This window comes from Parus major, chromosome 14 (genome assembly GCF_001522545.3).
Source record: "Parus major isolate Abel chromosome 14, Parus_major1.1, whole genome shotgun sequence".
Lineage (NCBI taxonomy): Eukaryota > Metazoa > Chordata > Aves > Passeriformes > Paridae > Parus > Parus major.
Window position 1 is genome coordinate 1931662 of NC_031783.1, and position 18802 is coordinate 1950463.

An 18802-nucleotide genomic window follows, 5' to 3' on the forward strand; every position below is an offset into this window, starting at 1 on the left:
CAATCAATCAATCAATCAATCAATCACCTGGTTACCTGTCCTGGGGGAGAGATGCTGGCAGCACCTGCACACTTTTACCCAATAGCAAACCCGAGGTTATTCAAGGATGTCTGCTGAGGAAAGAGGAATTGGTTGTCTCGTGTTTGCTGTGAAAACAGCAGGTTTCCAGAGCAGGTGATGCACTGGAACTGTCCCTGTCCCTGTCCCCTGTCCATGGCAGGGTTGGAATTGGTGGTCTTTAGGGTCTTTTCAGCCCAAACTGTGACTCTAAGGCAGCACTTCAGGTTTCTCTTGCTCATGACCACAAGGCTGGGGGATTGAAGTACAGGACAAGAACAGGGCCCTGAGGAAAGGGATCACAAACTGGAAATCTGGGGACTTCTTTTTTACATTATTTCCTTCAGCATTAAATAAAGATTTTGTACAGTGCTGTAAAATCCAGGCAAATATTTGATTTGCCACTTTTAATTTTCTGCCAGGATTTGAACTCTGACTTCCCTTATTTTCTTCAACAACTCTTCCCCATGACTCTCTATTTCTCCACCATAGCTGGGGCCCAGGAAGTAACCCCAGAAAAATCAAATTTTCCTCCTTTCCAGTTCTTGCTGCAGATGTCAGCAAAAGTAGAAAGGTGTGTGATTTCCTTCCCTTAGGTTTAAAAACATATTCAAATGTTCTGCTTTCTGATTTCTTGCATAAGAATCAGAAAGCAGAACACAAGTCTCCAGAGCAGGTAGATAATGGAGGAACTGGCTGTAAGTATTTAAAATAATAATTTTAGAGATACCAAGCTAAGGGTAAAAATCTAATTTACAAACTTGCACAACAGTTCTCAGCTCAAATGAATTGTCTCTTCATACAAAATGTTCTTAAATAATGGTGCATGGTACAGAGCATTGAAGCAGATCTGCTGCCTGTCAGCTCCTAATGACTGCTGCTTTTATGGTTTTCTTATTCATTTCTGGAGCCCTCCTCCATCTCTCCAGCTCTCACCAGGAGTGTGTTCTGTGCACAGCACCCAGACAGCTGCACCTGCAATCCCAGTGCTGAGGCAGCCTGCTCCTATTGCTTTCAAATGCAAAAAGGGAAAGGAGACTGGGGGATTTTCTCTGATTAAACTGGTCTTCATTCCCCTTCAGCCAGAGGAGAAGGAAGCCCATTTCTCTCCCTCTCAGCCTGCCTGTGCTTTTCTCAAGAGAAATGGATTGTCTGGGTGAGATGGTGGCACATCTGAACCTTCCAGAAGAACCTTCTGGCTTAAAAGGAAGCACAAGGCACCAGCAATCTCTAAACTCTGCAGCTAAGGGAACAACTGTTGCTCTGGAGTTGTGCTGCAGCAGCAACCAATAATTTTCCATAATGCTTTAAGACAGGCTTCATCATCTCTGTTTCTCAAATGGGAAAAAATAAAGACTTGAGTGGTAAATGTCAGTATTTGACACATTGGTGTCTGATGTTCAAGACTGTGATTTGAGTTCAGAGCTCCAGATCGTGTTTGTTTGCCTTATCCTGCTGGTCTCCCACCTCAGATGGGATTCTACTAAATAATGTGACATTTTGATGATGGTTTATCAGCCAATGCAATTACAGGACAGATAAATCAGTACTCCTGAAGTCCCAGAGGCAATGAGATGGGGGAATTGTGGAAAAGGGAGGCTGGATTTTCTGCAGCTAAAACCTTCAGGAGTATCAGTGAGAAACTAAATTATTGTATTTAACTCAAGTAAGCCCATCCCTGGAGCTCAGGGCACTGAAATGTGTGAAAGCTCACATCAAAGGAACAGCAGCTAAAGTTTGAGACCCAGAAACACATCAAGGGTTAAAAATTCAGCTCATGGATATTCAACACCGGGAATAGAAAGAAACAATCAAAGCTATTCTATAATTTCTTTTGGGGAAGATAGGGGAACTGATAAAGCAACCCTCATGCAAATCTGACTCTCCCCACCCTTCCCCTCAGTGCATTTACAGATCTGTGCCTTCCTCAGCACCACGGGAGCTCTGGAGGAGAAGCAGAGCTCACCTGAGCTGGAGAGCAGCAGCTCCTGGCCGGGGTAGAGCAGGCGGAGGCCGCAGACATCCAGCCCAGAGCCCAGCAGCAGCTGCAGAGTGTGATGGGTCTCCAGGGGGCTTCGGAAGAGATCCTCAAACAGCAACACCATGGCAACCTGGACAGCCAGAGGAAAACATGGGAAAATGAGGGAAATGCTCCCAAGCCCACCACAAGCTCAGAGCTGCAGCCCTGCTGCTCACCTGCAGGTCCCAGGATGGGTCTGCACTGCCAGAGCTACAGAGAGGCTTGGATTTGGTTTGTGTTTATGTGCAGTTTACACAGAAGGCTCTTGGCTTTGGGCTAAACCCCAACTAGCAATGATAATTTGAATTTAATCCATTTCTGCTGATATAACTCTGCCTTTTGTCACATAAACCTACTAGTAAAAAACTGCAAGGTCTCTGGGGCAGAGCCCACAGTGCATCCCTTCTGCTGTTGACTTTGTGCAGTACCATTTGCCCATCTTTCTGGATGACTCAATATTAATGGACCAACTGGTTGTGTGTCTAAACCTTTAACAACATCAAAATCAACACTAAAAAAATATCAAAAGGCAAACACATCACTGGTACTGCCCCAAATTTGCATTTCAGAGTCTTCTTTACCAGCCTCATCCACTTCAGCCCATCCTGGCATGTAGGAAGACTCACACCAACATGTTCTGAATGTTTATACCCCAAAGGGAAGTAGATTATTATCATTTTCCCCATTGGAGAAACAAATTGTTTTAAAAAGCAAGGGCTTTATGACAGGGAGTTGTGTGGCTCTGTGGATAATAAATTGTCTAGATCAGACAAGCAGATTTTCTGGCCCCAAATTTGGGCATGGTTCTCTTGGATGTTGAGCAGCTCAAGGATTTCCCCAGCTCAAGGTTTATGGCTGCAGCAAACGCCAAATGAATCCATCACTACTGGACACTTGAAATGAAATGCTACTGCCCCATAAAGACATTATGAGGCTTTAGCATCATGATAAATGATGATAGAAATTTACTCAAATCATATAAAAGTGGTCTAATTAGGAATAAAAGCGCCATTTCTTTATGTTTGTCTAGCCCAAGCTCTCCTGCTATTAACCCAGTACTCACAGCAGCCAGGAAGGAAGGATTTTCCTGTAGCTGCTCTGAGTCCCTGGGGCTGCCTGGGCTTGGGGCCAGCTGTGATAACAGAGCCATCCAGCACAGGGAAGCCTCAGGAGTGTCAGTCTCCCCTTCCTCAGGAGCCTGGCACTTGGCTTTGCTCTCCACTGAAACTTGGTTGAGTTGTGCCTGGCCTGATCTCAGACATCACCAATTCTGGCCATTGCCTGAACCCTTGGTCTTGTCACTGGGGACTCCCACCTGCAGTGCTGGGCCCAGTTCTGGGGCCACCCACACAGGAGAGATGTTGGCCTGCTGGAGAGAGTCCAGAGGAGCCCATGGAGATTCCCCAAGGGCTGGAGCCCCTCTGGAGCCAGGCTGGGAGAGCTGGGGGTGCTCACCTGGAGAGGAGAAGGCTCCAGAGACACCTCAGAGCCCCTTCCAGGGCCTAAAGGGGCTCCAGGAGAGCTGCAGAGGGACTTGGGACAAGGGATGGAGGGACAGGACACAGGGAATGGCTTCCACTGCCAGAGGGCAGGGATGGATGGGATATTGGGAAGGAATTGTTCCCTGGCAGGGTGGGCAGGCCCTGGCACAGGGTGCCCAGAGAAGCTGTGGCTGTCCCTGGATCCCTGGAAGTGTCCAAGGCCAGGCTGGATGGGGCTTGGAGCAGCCTGGGATGGTGGAAGGTGTCCCTGCCATGGCAGGGGCGGCACTGGATGGGCTTTGAGGTCCCTCCAATCCAAAGCAGTCTGTGGCTTTGTGACCCTTGGCTGATCCCCATTACTGCTGCTGGCCCTGTCCTGCTCCTCCCAACAACTCATTTCACAGGGGTGAGGTCCTGAACATTCTGTGCTGCACTCCTCACCAAGAGCTAACTGAAGTCCCTTTAACCTTCTCTTCTCCTGGGGTGGAATAATACAATTACTCCCTACTTGTTCACAAAGCACACACAGTTACTGAAGGCTGGGCAGTATCAGAACCTTCAGAAATTCCTTAGAATGTTTCTGAGCCCAAGTTTAATCAAAGTTGTGCTGTTTGCTGACTTACAGTCGAGTGGTTTCAGGTTATCAACATTTTGTCTACTCTTACAGATTTGCACCTGGTTGGTAGCAATTTCTCCAACCCACACATTTCAAAGTTTAATCTTCTGCAGCTCAGAGCAATCAGCACATCAATACTGATGACATAAAATACTCAGCTGATATATTTAGGTCTGAGTGAAAAATACTTCAAGATCAGTATTTGTATCAAAGCTCTAGATTGAAATATTCCAGGGCACTTAATTGTCTCTCAGTGTCCCCCCTCAGCCCCCAGGTGAGGAAGGAGGGGGTTGTTTGTTGTTCTTTACCTCGGTGTCTGTGTCTCTGCAAGCCTCCATGGCACTGCTGTCAGGGAAGTGTTTGTCATCACTCTCAACTGTCTGCCAGTAAAATCCCTTTGGCACTGCAAACGCCTTCTCCACTGCCTGAAATGCACAAAGGACAGCTCTCACTTCCATGTTATCCTAAAATAAAGCAGGACAAACCAGGATCTTACAGCCACAGAGCACACCAGGATGCAGCTGATGGACTAAACTCAGCCCAGTTTTGTTAATTTATATAATTTGCTTTCTTGCAACTCTTCCATTTAATTGATATCCCAAGAACATGAATGTGAAACTGCTTCCCAAGAGCCTGAGCATTCCCAGGGTCCAACCCCAACATGCAGAGCACCCAGGGACATCACCAGGAGCTGCATCCATCAGCTGAGACCTTGATTCTCCAGGACTGTGCTGAGCACTCAGCAGAAAAGGGCTTTGTGAAAGCAATGCTCTAATTAACCAACCAAATGGAAGGGTAAGGAAGGGGTTTCATGAATTTCTACATGCCTGTAGCCAAAATAGCACATTTCTCCTGTGCTCATGTCACCACAAGTGACACATAGCTGTAAGGCTCATCGTGCCACATCCTCATGGATAGGCAAAAAACTGCATTTTAGGCCACAGCTGGACACAAGCACAGCATTTCCCAGGCTCAGCACCTTATTTTGTTTCTCATCCATTTTCTGGGCAGCCAAGCAAGCAACTTGTACAAGTGCAAGTGTAAGGATGTGTCACTCAGGAGAATGTGCTGTGCTTGCACGCTCTGTAAGCAAGGCCAGGGACAAAAGCAACTCTTGAAAGTCATGTTTGTTTGGTTTGAACATTCCAGAAATATGGATGCATTTAGGCAGAGTTCACAGTGGGTGGGAATCATCCCAGGGGACGAAGGGAAAAAAAATAGTCACTTTTAAAACACAGGCTCAGGTGTAGCTCAAAGAGGCTTCACTACTTTTAAAGGCTCTACTTTGATTTACAGCAGGTGTTAATTTGTCCTCAGCTCATGTGGACTGACCTTTTCAAAAACAGAAAAAGAAATTAATTTTCAACGTGGTCTCATCAGGACTTTTATGATGGAGAGAAAAGGGGCTAACCCTGCATGGAGAAGCATCCACTCTGCATTATGAGCTCCATATAATGCTGTTTAATTGTGTCATCACCTGAGAGATTTTGGGTGTGCTGCTTAGCAAATGATAGGCACTTCAGAGCATTCCACAAATGTTTCAAAGTAATGACCAGAAAATGAAATTCATTTCAATATTAAAACCCCTCTGACAACTGCCTTTCCACTTCAGTAACCTTTTGTGTTGTGTCCTTCCTCTGTTTCCTGTGCTTCATGAGATATTTGCCTGAAAGCAGAACTGGGGATTTCACTTTCCACCCCATTTCAGTCAAATCAACTGCACCAAACCAAGGGCTTTGGCATCTCCCAGTGGATCTGTCCATTCTGTCCTGCAATCCATCATTCCCCAGCCTCCACTGCTGATATTACATTTGTTTGCTGTGCTAAATATCATCAGAGGAAAAGGAGATTTAAGGGAAAGGGATCTTCCCCATTGCCAGTGCCTGATGCCAGCTCCCATCTGCAACAGTGGCACAGTGCAATGAGCCCAGACAGGCCCCACAAAGAGGGAATGCAGCAAAATCCCAGTTTCCTATTTCTTCCAGCTGCTCCTTGAACAAACCTCAGGTCTGTGAATGTTCAAGAAGGAAAAGAAGGGAAAAATGTGGTCAAATCAACACCATAGAAACCTTCAGGATAATCATCCAGCTCCAGGACACAGGGTGGGAAATCCAAGGGGAGCACCCTGGTGTAAGCTGTGGCTCCATGGTGACCCCAGGGTGCTGCTCCAAGAGGCACAGCAGGGTTGTGGCCACACCTGGGGAGCAAAGCCTGTGGGAATTGTTCCTGTCATCTGCCACATTTATTTTCCAACAGCCAACCTGAATGGGAGTTCACAAACCAACAGAAAATGGAGCTTGAAAAGTTGTATTTCTCCCAGGAAATGCTTCTCCTCATGAATTAGAAAATAGACAGACTGCTGCAGGAGGAGCACCCTGCTTTGTCCAGCCTGGCTAAAACGTCCCAGCTCCTGACACAGCCCTCCTATGCCATCAGCAGGAAAAAACAGGGAGAAAGGCACTTTCCCTGTGATGTAGGAGAGAATTGCATGGAGCCAGTTGTTCTAATACTGAGCTGAGCCCTTTTGGACACAGAAAGAGAGAGGGACCCTCTGCAGGAGCCTTTCTCCCACTGAAATAACTTGGACACGTTTCTGTTTATGATACTTCAGTGCTACTTTGAATGTTCTACAAGAGGGTAGGGTGAGAATTGTATTGGTTTCACCTCAGGGCTGGTTCCTCTCACTCCTCCAACATCACAGCAGCTGAAAATCCTTTCCCAAGCCTATGGAAGCATCAGCTCTGAGTGCTGACCTGTCCCCTGCTGGGAGGAGAGGACACTCCCCAAACCCTGCAGAGTGGTGGAGAGGCAGCCCAGCCTTTGATCTTAGCTGAAAACACTTCTCCAGTGAGGCTCTGAGCCTGTACCAACCTCCCATCTCCTGGGAAAAGCCTTATCCCAGGGAGGAAGGTTCCCTGCACTCAGCCAGCAGCCCCAGGGATATCTTGACTTCTGTGGAACCATAACCATCCCCATGTGTGTCTGCGGGGCTTCCAACAGCACTGCCATCCTCTCCATCCACACTGCCATGATCAGGATGAGCAGGGAGGGAGGACACATCCTTAAACTCCAGGTTTTAGTTATTCCTCTTTGCCAATTTATCCTTATTTGGTTTGGGTGACAAATTCCAGCTTCTGCTACCTTAAGACACTGGAAAAGACTACTTTGTGCCACAGCTGGGATTGAACACACACCAATTTTTCCAAAAGCATTTAAAAGAAACCCCAAGCTCCTATTAGTTTCAGATAATATCACCCAGATGCAGGCAGACAGTTCCGGGAAGGAGACTCACAGGAGAACAAAAATGTGCCATAAGATCCTCAGCAGAAAGAAGAATAAGCACATTTCAGAGACTGGAGCTGCAGCAAAGCCATGAATATTTAACTGTCACACAGAAATATGACCAAGCCTGTGATCCCCTCTTCGTGCTTACAGAGTTTTCTGTTCCCATCTCTGTCAACAAAGGAAGAGCTTTTGCTGTCAGGTGATCTGAGAGACTCTTTTAAGTTGCAAGGAGTCTTCCAGGCTGTTCCCAGCCCCAGCAGGAAAACAGAAACTGCAGGAAGCAGCCCCATGTACTCCACAATCTCATCTCCTCACACACAAGGCAAAGATCTGCTCAGCCATTATCTCTGTGAGACAACACCAGACTCCTGGAGAAGGATTCTGCACCCCCAGGAGCTGCAGAGCCAGGAGGGAGCTCTGTGCTGAGGTCACCTCTCACTGCCAGCCCTGCTGAGCACATCAGGGGCAGCAGGGAAAGCACTTTTCTCTCTCTCTCTCTCTCAGCAAGGCTCATGTCTGATGTGATTCACCAAATCCTGCCCTTGAATGAGGCAGCATCACTCTCAAACTCTTCTCTCGCTGCTGCCGTGTGCAGGAGCAGTTTTCCTGGTAAAATCCAGATTAACACAATGTTGAGTGTGTTCCCTGCACATCTTCCCTCCCCACTGTGCATGTTCTCTTCAGAATTTAGTACAGGAAAGTGGAGGCACCACAGGAGGAGCCCAGGCAGCAAAAAAGTCTGGGATAGAGAGGGCTGATCAAGGAAGACATGCAGTTCTGGTGACTATTGCAGGCAGTTTGAAATGGATCTCACTTCTCCTTGTTGCCCTTCTGGATTGGGAAGAGGATATCTTAAACCACAGAATGAGAGAGTAGCTCCCAGCCTTTGTGCCCATCAGCACTAATGGCAAAGCCCAGTAGCTTGAGAATTCTTTAAAGCTGCTCTTTTCAGGAATAATGGATGATAAAAGTGATGGACACAATCTAAATGTGAGCTGTCCAATTTTAGGAAGAATGAAAACCTGTAATGTTTTATTCCCCTTCAAGCTGTGCCTTCATCTCTGTGCCAGCTCTGGTAGACATCAGCATAGTCCTTCCTCCTTCTAAAGGTCAGGGCTTTTTTATTTACAAATGCCAGTGGCTGCCTGAACTCCTGGCTCCATGAAAATAAATGCCAGACTCCAGCAGGATTCATTCAGCCAGGGCCAGGATGTCACCTTCTGCCTCCTGAAGATAGAACCATGCAGCTATTCTGGGCTGCAGCTATGGATTATTTTCTATAAATGTAAATAGATGAAGTCCCAGGACAAACATCTCTCCCCCAGACAAGCCTTATCCATGTGGAATCACCAGCCCCATGTGCTCTCACCCAAGCTGTTGGTACAACTTGAGCAGCTGCACAGCCAGGCAAGACCTGACCCTTTTCACTAACTCAGATAAAGACAAGCCACAGGCAAGATTTGAAACAGGACAGGATGAACCTGTCCTTTTGCACCTTCTGCTCTACAGCTTCAGCCTGGATGTCCCAGAGCAGAGTTCTGGGCTCCATGGCTGGCACTGCCAATGCTGCAGGACTCGTCCTGCCAGGGCTGCTTTGGTGTGCCCATGAGGAGGAGCTGTCCTGGTGTTTTATCCCTCCCTAATGCCCATTTCAGCTGCACAACAATCAAATCCTTCAAGCTTTGGAGGAGGAAAGCACAGCCCTGGGCCGTGAACTAAATCTGGGAGCTCACAGCAATGTGGGGATCAGGTCTGGGAGCTGAGCAAATTGTGCTGCTCTCCAGGGAGCTCTGGCAGCACCTCCATCCCAAACCATGGCCCAGCTTGGGTGCTGCTCACCCAGCATGAAATGAGAGAGAACACATGGGGCAATAACCCCAGATGAAACCAGCCCAGCCCCTGAAGCACAGCAAACCCCAGTTCTGCAGTTTGGGAGGTGTGAAAGGCAATGCCCACACAGCCACGGGCCTGGAGAGCTGGGTGAAAGGCTGATGTGGCAATGAGCAGCATTCACTGAGCACGCCTCCCTCAGCACTGAAATTAAAAGAAGTTACAGCAAAACAGAGTGGAAGATGCTGAAGGCAACTCAGCAGGGCCAAGGCCATGGTGCTTGTCAGTGAAATAATGTCACAGCACTCAGAGTTTGAACTCAGAGAGCTCACAGCATTCTCACTGAGCTCATGCTGAAACACAGACTCACAGACATGAAAAGATCCTCTGGAATTGCCTCCCACTCCCTCTTCAGGGGCTGCACACACAGCTTGGGAATCTCAGCTCTAAATCTGTGCCTCAAGTGCACAGAGCAACAAGTGCTGCATCCGGGGCTGCTTTTCCACAAGGACCTCAAACTTCAGCAGCAATGTCCAGTTCTTCATGTATCCAACATGGTTAGTTCAGAATTTGAAATAAAATATTCAACTTTCAAAGCTTGTGTGTGTGAGAGCTCCTATGGCAACACAGTTAACACCAACTCCAGCAGGAAAAGCCCAAAAATCTGAAATTCCACATGAAAGAACTGCTCTACTTTCTGCCAACCCCTGCCACACATCTACCCTGCTGTTAGGTCAGTCTGTGCTGCTGGACATTTTTAGCAGGACTGGGTAACAATATCAGGGAAAATTCAATTCCCTGGACCCAGTTCTGGAATTCTTACCCACAATTAGACAGAAAACAAAACAAAACAAAACAAACAGTGCTTTGCTTAAGCAAAAAGTAAGGAGGAAACTTTGTGTAGACTTTCCTTTAATCACTACTATTTCAAAAACCCATACAAATTTTGTGTCAGAGCAGGGGAGCTGCTAAAGGAGCAGCACAAGGGGAGCTGATCACCAGGAGGTGCAACAAAATTCAATTTTCTGGAACTTAAAGTAAAAAAATCTCCTTCACCTTGGCTTAGGGACATCTGTGGACAGAGGAGGAGGGATGCAGGTTTCCCTTCTTCCTAAAAACCTCCCTGAAAATGTTGCTATGCCCTGATTCCTGTGTCCTGGCACCTGCACAAGTTGGGGCTTCACCTTTTGGGAAAATGCCCCAACATCCAGAAAAACTGAGGGAGAGGAAAAGAATTCCAGAATTGGACCAAAGAGACTGAGGAAAAGCAGCATCAACACTGGCTCTGTGTGTGTCTTCTGTATCCCTCAGGTGAATGTTTGCATCCTGTGACTTGGCAGCAAGAAAGTACTTTTATTTTATGCTAAAATGAAGAAATCCTCTTTCTGCTGACAGGGGACCTTGCAGTTAACAACTTCCACAGGGATGTTGTCACTCCCAGCCCAAGCTGGGCTTTAATGACTGCATTGTGATCTGCTGCTCCTATCAGGAGTGAATTGCTGCAGGTTAATAGGCTGGTTGCACAGCACTCGTAAAAATACCTCCAAAAACCAGCACAGGCAAAGCAATCTGTTTGGGGTCCAGAACAGGCAGAAAATCCAGCAGACAAATTGACTGAAAACAAGACATTGGCTCATGCACTAATAAACAAAAAGCATAAAGGTTATTACAATTACTGCTGGCAATTGCTCCCCTGATCACACACAGAGCTGCTTAGTACACAACAGCTTCCCTCTCCCTCCATTTCTACCCAATTTTTCCACCATCCTGCCAGGATTTCTCTCTCAGACCCTGATCTACCTGGAGCAAAGGCAGGGATTCACTGCATGCTCCTCCAACACGTGGGTTCTTTGGGCTGCTTAGTCTTGTACACACTGCTCAAAAGAAATACAAATGTACAACGAGCAAAGCATGGATCACTGGCCTTGTACCAAACCTTCAGACCAAAGAAGTTAAAAGAATGTGATACTGAGTTTTCTAAGCTGCACTTTTTGGTTGTATTTTAATGACACTTGGGAACATTCTCTGTTGGTAGCACTTTGCAGAGCTCCAGGGCAGACATCAGGGTGAGCTGCTGCCTGCTGAGAGCGTGGCTCATTGAGCCCTGCTCTGGAAATCAGCCTTGCTGCCAAACCAGCTGTGAAAATGTGGCTGTCCCACCCTGGAAGTGTCCAAGGCCAGGCTGGACAGGGCTTGGAGCAGCCTGGGATGGTGGAAGGTGTCTCTGTCCACGGCAGGGGGTGACACTGGATGGGTTTAGAGGTCCCTCCCCAACTCAAACCATGCTGTAATTCCATAACTGTGAAAAAGCCACAACACACAGGGGTCTCAGCCTCACTCAGGCCTGGGGGGCACAGAGCACTTGAACTTGGGAAGAGAACGTGGTTTTTAAATTGACATCATGTTTTCCACGGCATCAAGGCAAAGATCCATCCCCAGAAAGCACCTGCTATCATGCTGTTCAATCCTAATGATTTATAATTCCCCTAATAAGGGATTTGCATAAAAGCCCTGGCTCTTTCAAATGATGTCTTATTTTATGCCTTAAAAGCACAGAGCAGATTTATCTTTTACGAGTACGTCAGACTCTTTACAGCTCCTGCTTCTGCTTGAAAGCCACAGTGACTGCAAATCAACAACACTAAGCCTCCTTTTCCTGCACACAAGTGGGATAAACCTTTAGGCAAATTGCTAAGTGCACTGCTAAACCCCTAAGCTTTCATGGCATTGATTCTCACAGAGTCATAGTAATCCCCAAATCTGGTTGAAATGGCAGAAAAGTTCTCATGCTGCATCATTTTCAAAATTAAAACTTCATTGTGAACAAAAATTACAGGCTTTGCTATTCCCTGGAATTGTGTCTCAAGGGTTTTGTTCAACTAAAAATATTGGGAAAAGACCAAATATTGTCCAAAGGCTGGTGCTGTTGTGAGAAAGAAATAAACAAAACATTCCCCCAAAAGGTATAGAAATCAGGTCATATTATGTGCTGGTTTGAAAATCCACTCTAAATATTTACACCAAGGTAGGAAAGGCTGGTGGAGGCCTAAAAGCAGCATTGGATGCCCTCAAGGAATAAATTCCCCCAGTTAGTATAAGGAATTCTTGCAACATTTCATTCATTTGTTATGGAGCACTTGCTAATCTGACAGAAGTGAAAGGTTAATTATTATTCTGCTTATAGACAGCAGTGAGTGCTCCTGCAGACATTTCCAGGCAGGCAAGACATTGGAAGCACTTGATTTGGAGAGGTGCTGTGTCCTTGTAGTTCCCTGTGTATATCCACAGACATTAAAATCACAGAATGGAATATTCTGATATTGGAAGCATTTGTTTTCAAACTCTGTTTAAATCCTGTGCTAAAGCAAATGAGAATATCTGTTAACACTGGAAAAAAACATTTTTACTGGACCTGATCAAAAAATGACCAGAAGTCCAAGCATTTCTGTACAGTACCTGAGGGTCAGGATTAACAGCAGTGATGTTACTGAGCAGGACAGAGGGAATTCCAGGAAGAAGTGGGCACAGCTGGTTTTGGAAGTGACTGGCCAGTTCATCTTTCCACCAAATAAGATCTGGAAGCCACGTAGAGGTCAGAAATGCAGAAACTGTCTGGTAAAACCTGGATGCTCCCTGGAGATGTTCTGCAGCCTGTAAAGAGCCAGTGGTTAAAAAGCTTTGGTGAAGGTTTCAGAAACTCTGCTGTACCTTGCACCTGCAGCAGCTCCTCCTCTGTCCATGGCCACCCCAGACTCTACACAGCTGCCCTCAGATTCTCCAAACCAACCCCTGGTGTGACACCCAAACCCCCACACCCTTCAGCCCATGCTCCTGCCATCCATCAGCTCACAAACCCTGCTCCAAAGCACATCCCACCACACTCAGAGGGGAAGGAAAGCCCATAAACAGGACCCTAATCCAGCCCAATACAATGAGACTTTAACTGCCAAAGGATCTCTTAGGGATCTAAATGAAAACAGTTGTTAGTGCCCCATCCCTGGAAGTGTTCAATGCCAGGGTGCAGAGAACACTGAGCAATCTGGTCTAGTGGAAGCTGTCCCTGCCCATGGCAGAGGGTTGAAATCAGATGACCTTTAAGGTTCCTTCCAACCCAAACCATTCTGTGATTTTTTTTAAGACTGAGGCTAATATTAATACTGATACATTAATATTGACTACTGCACTGCTAAACCACAGTTTTCCATCATTTAACCTCCCCTCATTGTTCTTTAGGTTGATTCTTAATTAGCAGGACTTTCAGAGAACAAAACCAGTGACCTCAAGGAGACTTAATCACATATCAACAGACTCAGCAATTGTGCAGAACATCTTCTCTCCACCAGTTACTCGAGGGAAGTGAAGGTCCTGCTGTGCCCTGGTGAGGCCTCACCTCAGGTCTGGGGCAGTTGTGGGTGCCACATCATCAGAAGGATCTAAAGCTGTTGGAGAGTGTCCAGAGGAGGGACATGGGCATGGGGAAGGCTCTGAGGAGCAGCTGAGGCACTTGGATTGTTCAGCTGGAGAAGGAGACTGAGGGCAGAGCTCAGCAGGGGCTGCAGCTCCTCCCGAGGGGCAGCTCCGGTCTCTGGGACTGGGACAGGAGCAGGGAACGGCTGGAGCTGGGCCAGGGCAGGCTCAGGCTGCAGATCAGGGAAAGGTTCTTCCCCCAGAGGTGGAAAAGAATGGGCACAGCCCCGAGGCTGCCAGGGATGCCCAGGGTGGGGTTGTTTGGTGTCTGTGCAGGGCAGGAGCTGGACTGGATGATCCCTGTGGGTCCCTCCCTGCTCAGGATATTCCATCATTCTGTGATTATTGCACCTAAAAAGTGAAGCTCAAGGAGGAAAACCCCAAATCAAAGGACAGAGACTGGGAGCTCCTCTGTGCCACAGGAGAATGAAGTGATGGAGGTGCAGAGAGAGGAGCCCCAGAGCCCCACACAGGGCCAGTGGGATGACTGGGAATGCCTGGGAGATTGTTAGAGCAGAGACTGTACAAATCTAATTCCCATCACACATGCCTGGAACTGCAGCCTGTCTATCAGCACACAGGGATTACAGGAGCTGAGTGTTCCAGCATTTGTTCTGACAACAAGAAACCAAAACCAGGCAGGGATGCTGAAATCTGCCTCACTTCTAGCAGCTGTTTGGAGGAGGACAGAAATAAAACCACCCTAAACTACCCCCAAAAAAACTGACAAAAATGAGAGGAAACATAGCAGAACCACTGGATATAGGAATAGATGCCATCTCAGCTGAATAAGCCAAAAGACTTCTTGATGTGCTAAGAACAGGAGCTTTTGTCTGGAGAAGCGACTATTATTAGTGTAGTTATAACTATTACACCTTGGGACAGAGAACTAGAGTGTGATAAATAATAAAAGATACACAGATAACAGTGAAATGGCCAATAAATAAGAAACTGATGGCTCAGAGCCCCCTTTTGGGACTGAAAATGGACTCTGGGCTCTACACATTAATATTAAAATATCATTTGTCATCATGGTTAACATTTACACATACCTGGTCTTTTTTGCATAATCCAAAAAAAAGTAACTTAAAGTCTCCCTAAATTCTTATGGCAAACAGATGCAACAAAGGCACCTGGAAACCAAATCATATTTTAAAGGTAAGCCCTGAAAAGTGTCTCTTTGTGCCCACAGGAGACAACTGGAACCAGAACGAGTAAGAGCCCCAACAGGGTTTTGTTTTTCAATTCAGCCACTGAGAACTTGCACACTGACAGGACAGTGAGAGGCTGAGGCTGCAGTGTGAAGAGTAAAGTCCACATTTCTCTCCACAGTAGCTGAAGCTGCCCAAGGGCAGGAACAGGGAGAGATTTGCTGTCATTTTCCTTCTCTCTGCTGGGGCTGACATCCCAACTTTTGTTGGTCCTCCCAGCTCTGATCTCTGCTGGGGGAAGCAGCAGTTCTACAAATGCCTCAGGAAAGAAAGATTGACACAAGTCAGTGCCACCACAAAGACAGAGCCTCTAATGAGGGAGAGGAAATCTAAGTCCTGCTTGGAAGAGCTGCCCCAACACCTGAAATGTCACTGCTGAGAACAGAGCTGAGAGTTTTTCATGATGAGGGTGGGCAGGCCCTGGCACAGGGTGCCCAGAGCAGCTGTGGCTGTCCCTGGATCCCTGCAAGTGTCCAAGGCCAGGCTGGATGGGGCTTGGGGCAGCCTGGGATAGTGGAAGGTGTCCCTGGCTTCTTGCAGGGATTTCCACTGGATGGCCTTGAATGGCCTCTTCCAATCCAAACCATTCTGTGATTCCATGGCAAGGACTGGAAAAACAGCTCAGTTTGTTCCACCAGGTTGTCATTTAACCCTTCCCAGCTCCACTCAGGGCAGCCTGAGCCCACAACTCCAAAAGTTCATTCAGTTTTGTAACCCTGGGGACATGCTTTGAGCATCATCAGTGCTCAGTAATTTTGGTGCTTTGGCCAAGCCCTCAGCTGGAATCAGCAGAGAGCAGGTCAGGCTCTGTCCCTCACTTGCTTTGCTCCACAGAGGAAACACCTTGAATTCAGTTGCCTTGGGCAGGAACCAACACCAAGTCCTTGTCCAGTCCAGCAGAGCCTGGTCTCATCAGCCTCTGCCCAGAGCTGCTCAAGCACCAATGGAAAAGCTGCTCATTGTTTTGGGCTGGGTTGTTTTGGTAGTGTTTTAATCATGACATTTCATGCCAGCATCCATCATTTATCTTCAGGAGCTCTGGAGCTGTCAGACTCCAGGTTTTGTGATACAACATGGGCAATGCAATCTTTGCTGCTCCCAGGCAGCAGCTGCAAGTGGAGAACACTTGCTGCAGCTGAGGAGGGGATGCTGAATTGTGTTTTAAAAACATGTTCACACATCCTGTTGCATTTAGGCTCCCCATGGTGTGGCCAGCAGGTATAATACAGATAGCTGGGAATGAAGCAGGCAAAAATGGAGTAGAAAATCCACTACCAGCTCACTGAAACCACAAAAGCTGATTTGAGCCACCTGAGAGGAATTCAGCAGCCTCAGCAGAGCCCAGGGCAGCACCTCAAAGGTTCCTCAGCCACAGAACAGTTATTCAAGCAAGTGACTCTCAGAAGATCTGGGGGATCTGGCTCTCCACATCCACCTGGCCTGACTTCCCAGCAAGAGTCACCCACATTGCTCAGGTAAAATAGGTATTTACACCAGGCAAGAGTAGCAATACTGCCTAAAAAGGTGTCTCAAAAAAAAAAGAAGAAAAAAAAGAATATTTTTTTATTTTTCTCCAAAAAAGACAGAGGTAGAAGATACTCCAACCTGTATCAAATCAGCTCTGTGAAAGACAGAACCAACAGAGCAGAGCCAGAGCTGCAATTTCAGAGCTCTGCTGTGTTCAGGACAGGAGTTCATATCATGTCACATGTGCCACCTGCATGTGCTAAATTTCCAGCCTGTGTGCAAGACCTTCCAGTTTTATTGTACAGCTCAGGCTCAAGGACCCACCAAAATGTAAGGTTAAGGCTCAGGTCCTGCTTCCAGACCTCAACTCCTGGTACTCAAATAAAAATAACTCTTCCTCCTATGCCACACTCTTTGCACGGTTAAAATAAAGGAGGAAAAACCATAATAGGTGCCAAAAGATGTGTCCCCTCCAAACCCAGCCAGATTTCTGCAGTGTGAGGTTCCAGCTAATGAGCAATTGAGATAAAATGATGCAACAGAGAGCTGTTTTCTGGTGTGCACATAATCTAAATGCAGAATAAACTGAGGACAGCTTGGGCTGGCAATCAGCTGTAAGCAATCCTTCAGTTCCACAGGCTGGGCTGTTCCTCATCCCCATCTGGGCAGCTCTGACACTGCTCTGTCCTGCCTTGCTGCCATTTCAGCTGCCATTGGCACACCCAGGCCTCAGCACACAGCAGGGCTGCCTGCCCTGCTTGCACAACTACCAGGTGTAAATGCTGCTACTCACTGGTGACTCGTGGCTCCAGGGGCAGCTCTGGGCTGAAGGTTCCTCTGGTGCCACCAGGCAGGCGTGGAGGGCCAAGCCTTCCTCTCTCCAGGCCTGCTGCAGCCCCACCACCTCAAATGGAGCTTTGGGGCCATCCTTCCTCTTCACAGGAGGCACCTGGAAATTCATTGGAACACAATTCTATTTTTAGATGGACTGAAAAAAAACCTTTATCTTGCTCTGTTGCTTTTGAGTAGAGCCCCACAACAACCCAGGGAGCACTCTGCTTTGATTAGTAGATTAGCTGTGGTTTAGCCAGTAGAAAAATCAATAAAGATCAAATTAAATAGGAATAACACATTGCTTTTGATAAGCCATAGGATTTATTTTCTCAATGAGGACTTGCAAGCTCTGACTTCCACCAGTTTGAAGCAGGAATTCACATTATTTCCTGTCAAGGCTGCCCAGAATGTTCCTGTCACAGCAGCACCGTGTGTGCCTTTATCAGTGACAGTGAAATCAACCCAATCTCAGCTCACAAATCCATCCAAAGGGATGATGCCATTCCAAGAGCCTGCTGCAGGCTTCCCTAAGAAGCCCTTCACTAATAGCCCAAACCCCATCAATCCCCATCCTGTGAATCCCTTTTTATTTGGGCTGAGGTGATTTCTTTTTCATGGGTTTTTTTTTGTGCACATATGTGTGGGAGGCAAACATTCTGTTTTCCAGTTTATAGATCTGATTTAAACCAAAAAGGGTAAAAAGTGATTTCTGCAACCCCAAGACATAAATTATTATTGTGAATATCAGTTTAGATCCAGGGAGAAGGTTCCAATAGGACAGACTCTGCCTTGGCTCTTTAGGTTGCTCAAAGTCAGATGAAACATAATCCACTTTAACATGCAAAATACATGAAAATCTTGATTACAAGTCAGAAAAGAGAGAGTAGAGACACTTGAAACAGCCTGGGAAGGCCCTGGGATGCTGCAAAATGTGCAGGGCAGCTGGTGAAAAGGGGCAGAAAACTCTGGGAGAGTCAGACACAGAGAATCAGCAGATCCAGGAGAAAGGAAAAGCAGAGGCACCTGATCCAGAACATGCTCTGGATGGAGAGAAAAGCAAGTCTGAGCTACAGGACTGTAATTCCTTCCCAGGGTTCTGGTGGATACAGAAACTCCAAGTCTTGTTCTGCTGGTTTTCCATCACCAGTCTCATCATCAGCTCTATTTACTGCACGCACAGCCCCAAACCATTTACAGGCAGATAAAGGCCTTTAAAAACATGTTTTTAACACAGGGCCAAGGCTGGACTTTGAAACTGCTGCACAGCTCAGCTGGATCACTCAAAACACCAGCACCAAATCCTCCTGCTTGATTCCCATGGGGAATTCTGCACCATCCAGAGGACCACTGCTCCCACCTGGCAGCATCCATCACATCTCCAGTGGAATCAGTAAGAATATGCTGATTTACACAAGCCAGACAATGGAATTGCATGGATTACCAGATGAGAATTTGGTCTAAAAATGCCTTGACATTTCCAATTCTTTCAGTGAAAGAAAGGCAAACTTTTTCATTGCTATCCAACAGCCATTTC

The 18802-nt window shown here is 47.0% G+C and overlaps 1 protein-coding gene across 3 annotated transcripts in view; it reads right to left on the reverse strand.

Moving 5' to 3' along the window:
* The window catches only part of C14H16orf71 (chromosome 14 C16orf71 homolog), an 88708-nt gene that overhangs the window by 41120 nt on the left and 28786 nt on the right, over positions 1-18802 (reverse strand). For all 3 annotated transcript variants that reach the window (XM_033517938.1, XM_033517937.1, XM_033517939.1), the window contains 4 exons: positions 17228-17383; positions 12746-12940; positions 4483-4599; positions 2024-2168 (listed from right to left, as the gene is read on the reverse strand). In XM_033517938.1, coding sequence (XP_033373829.1) covers positions 2024-2168; positions 4483-4599; positions 12746-12940; positions 17228-17383 — 613 coding nt within the window. The remainder of the gene's footprint in view (positions 1-2023; positions 2169-4482; positions 4600-12745; positions 12941-17227; positions 17384-18802) is intronic.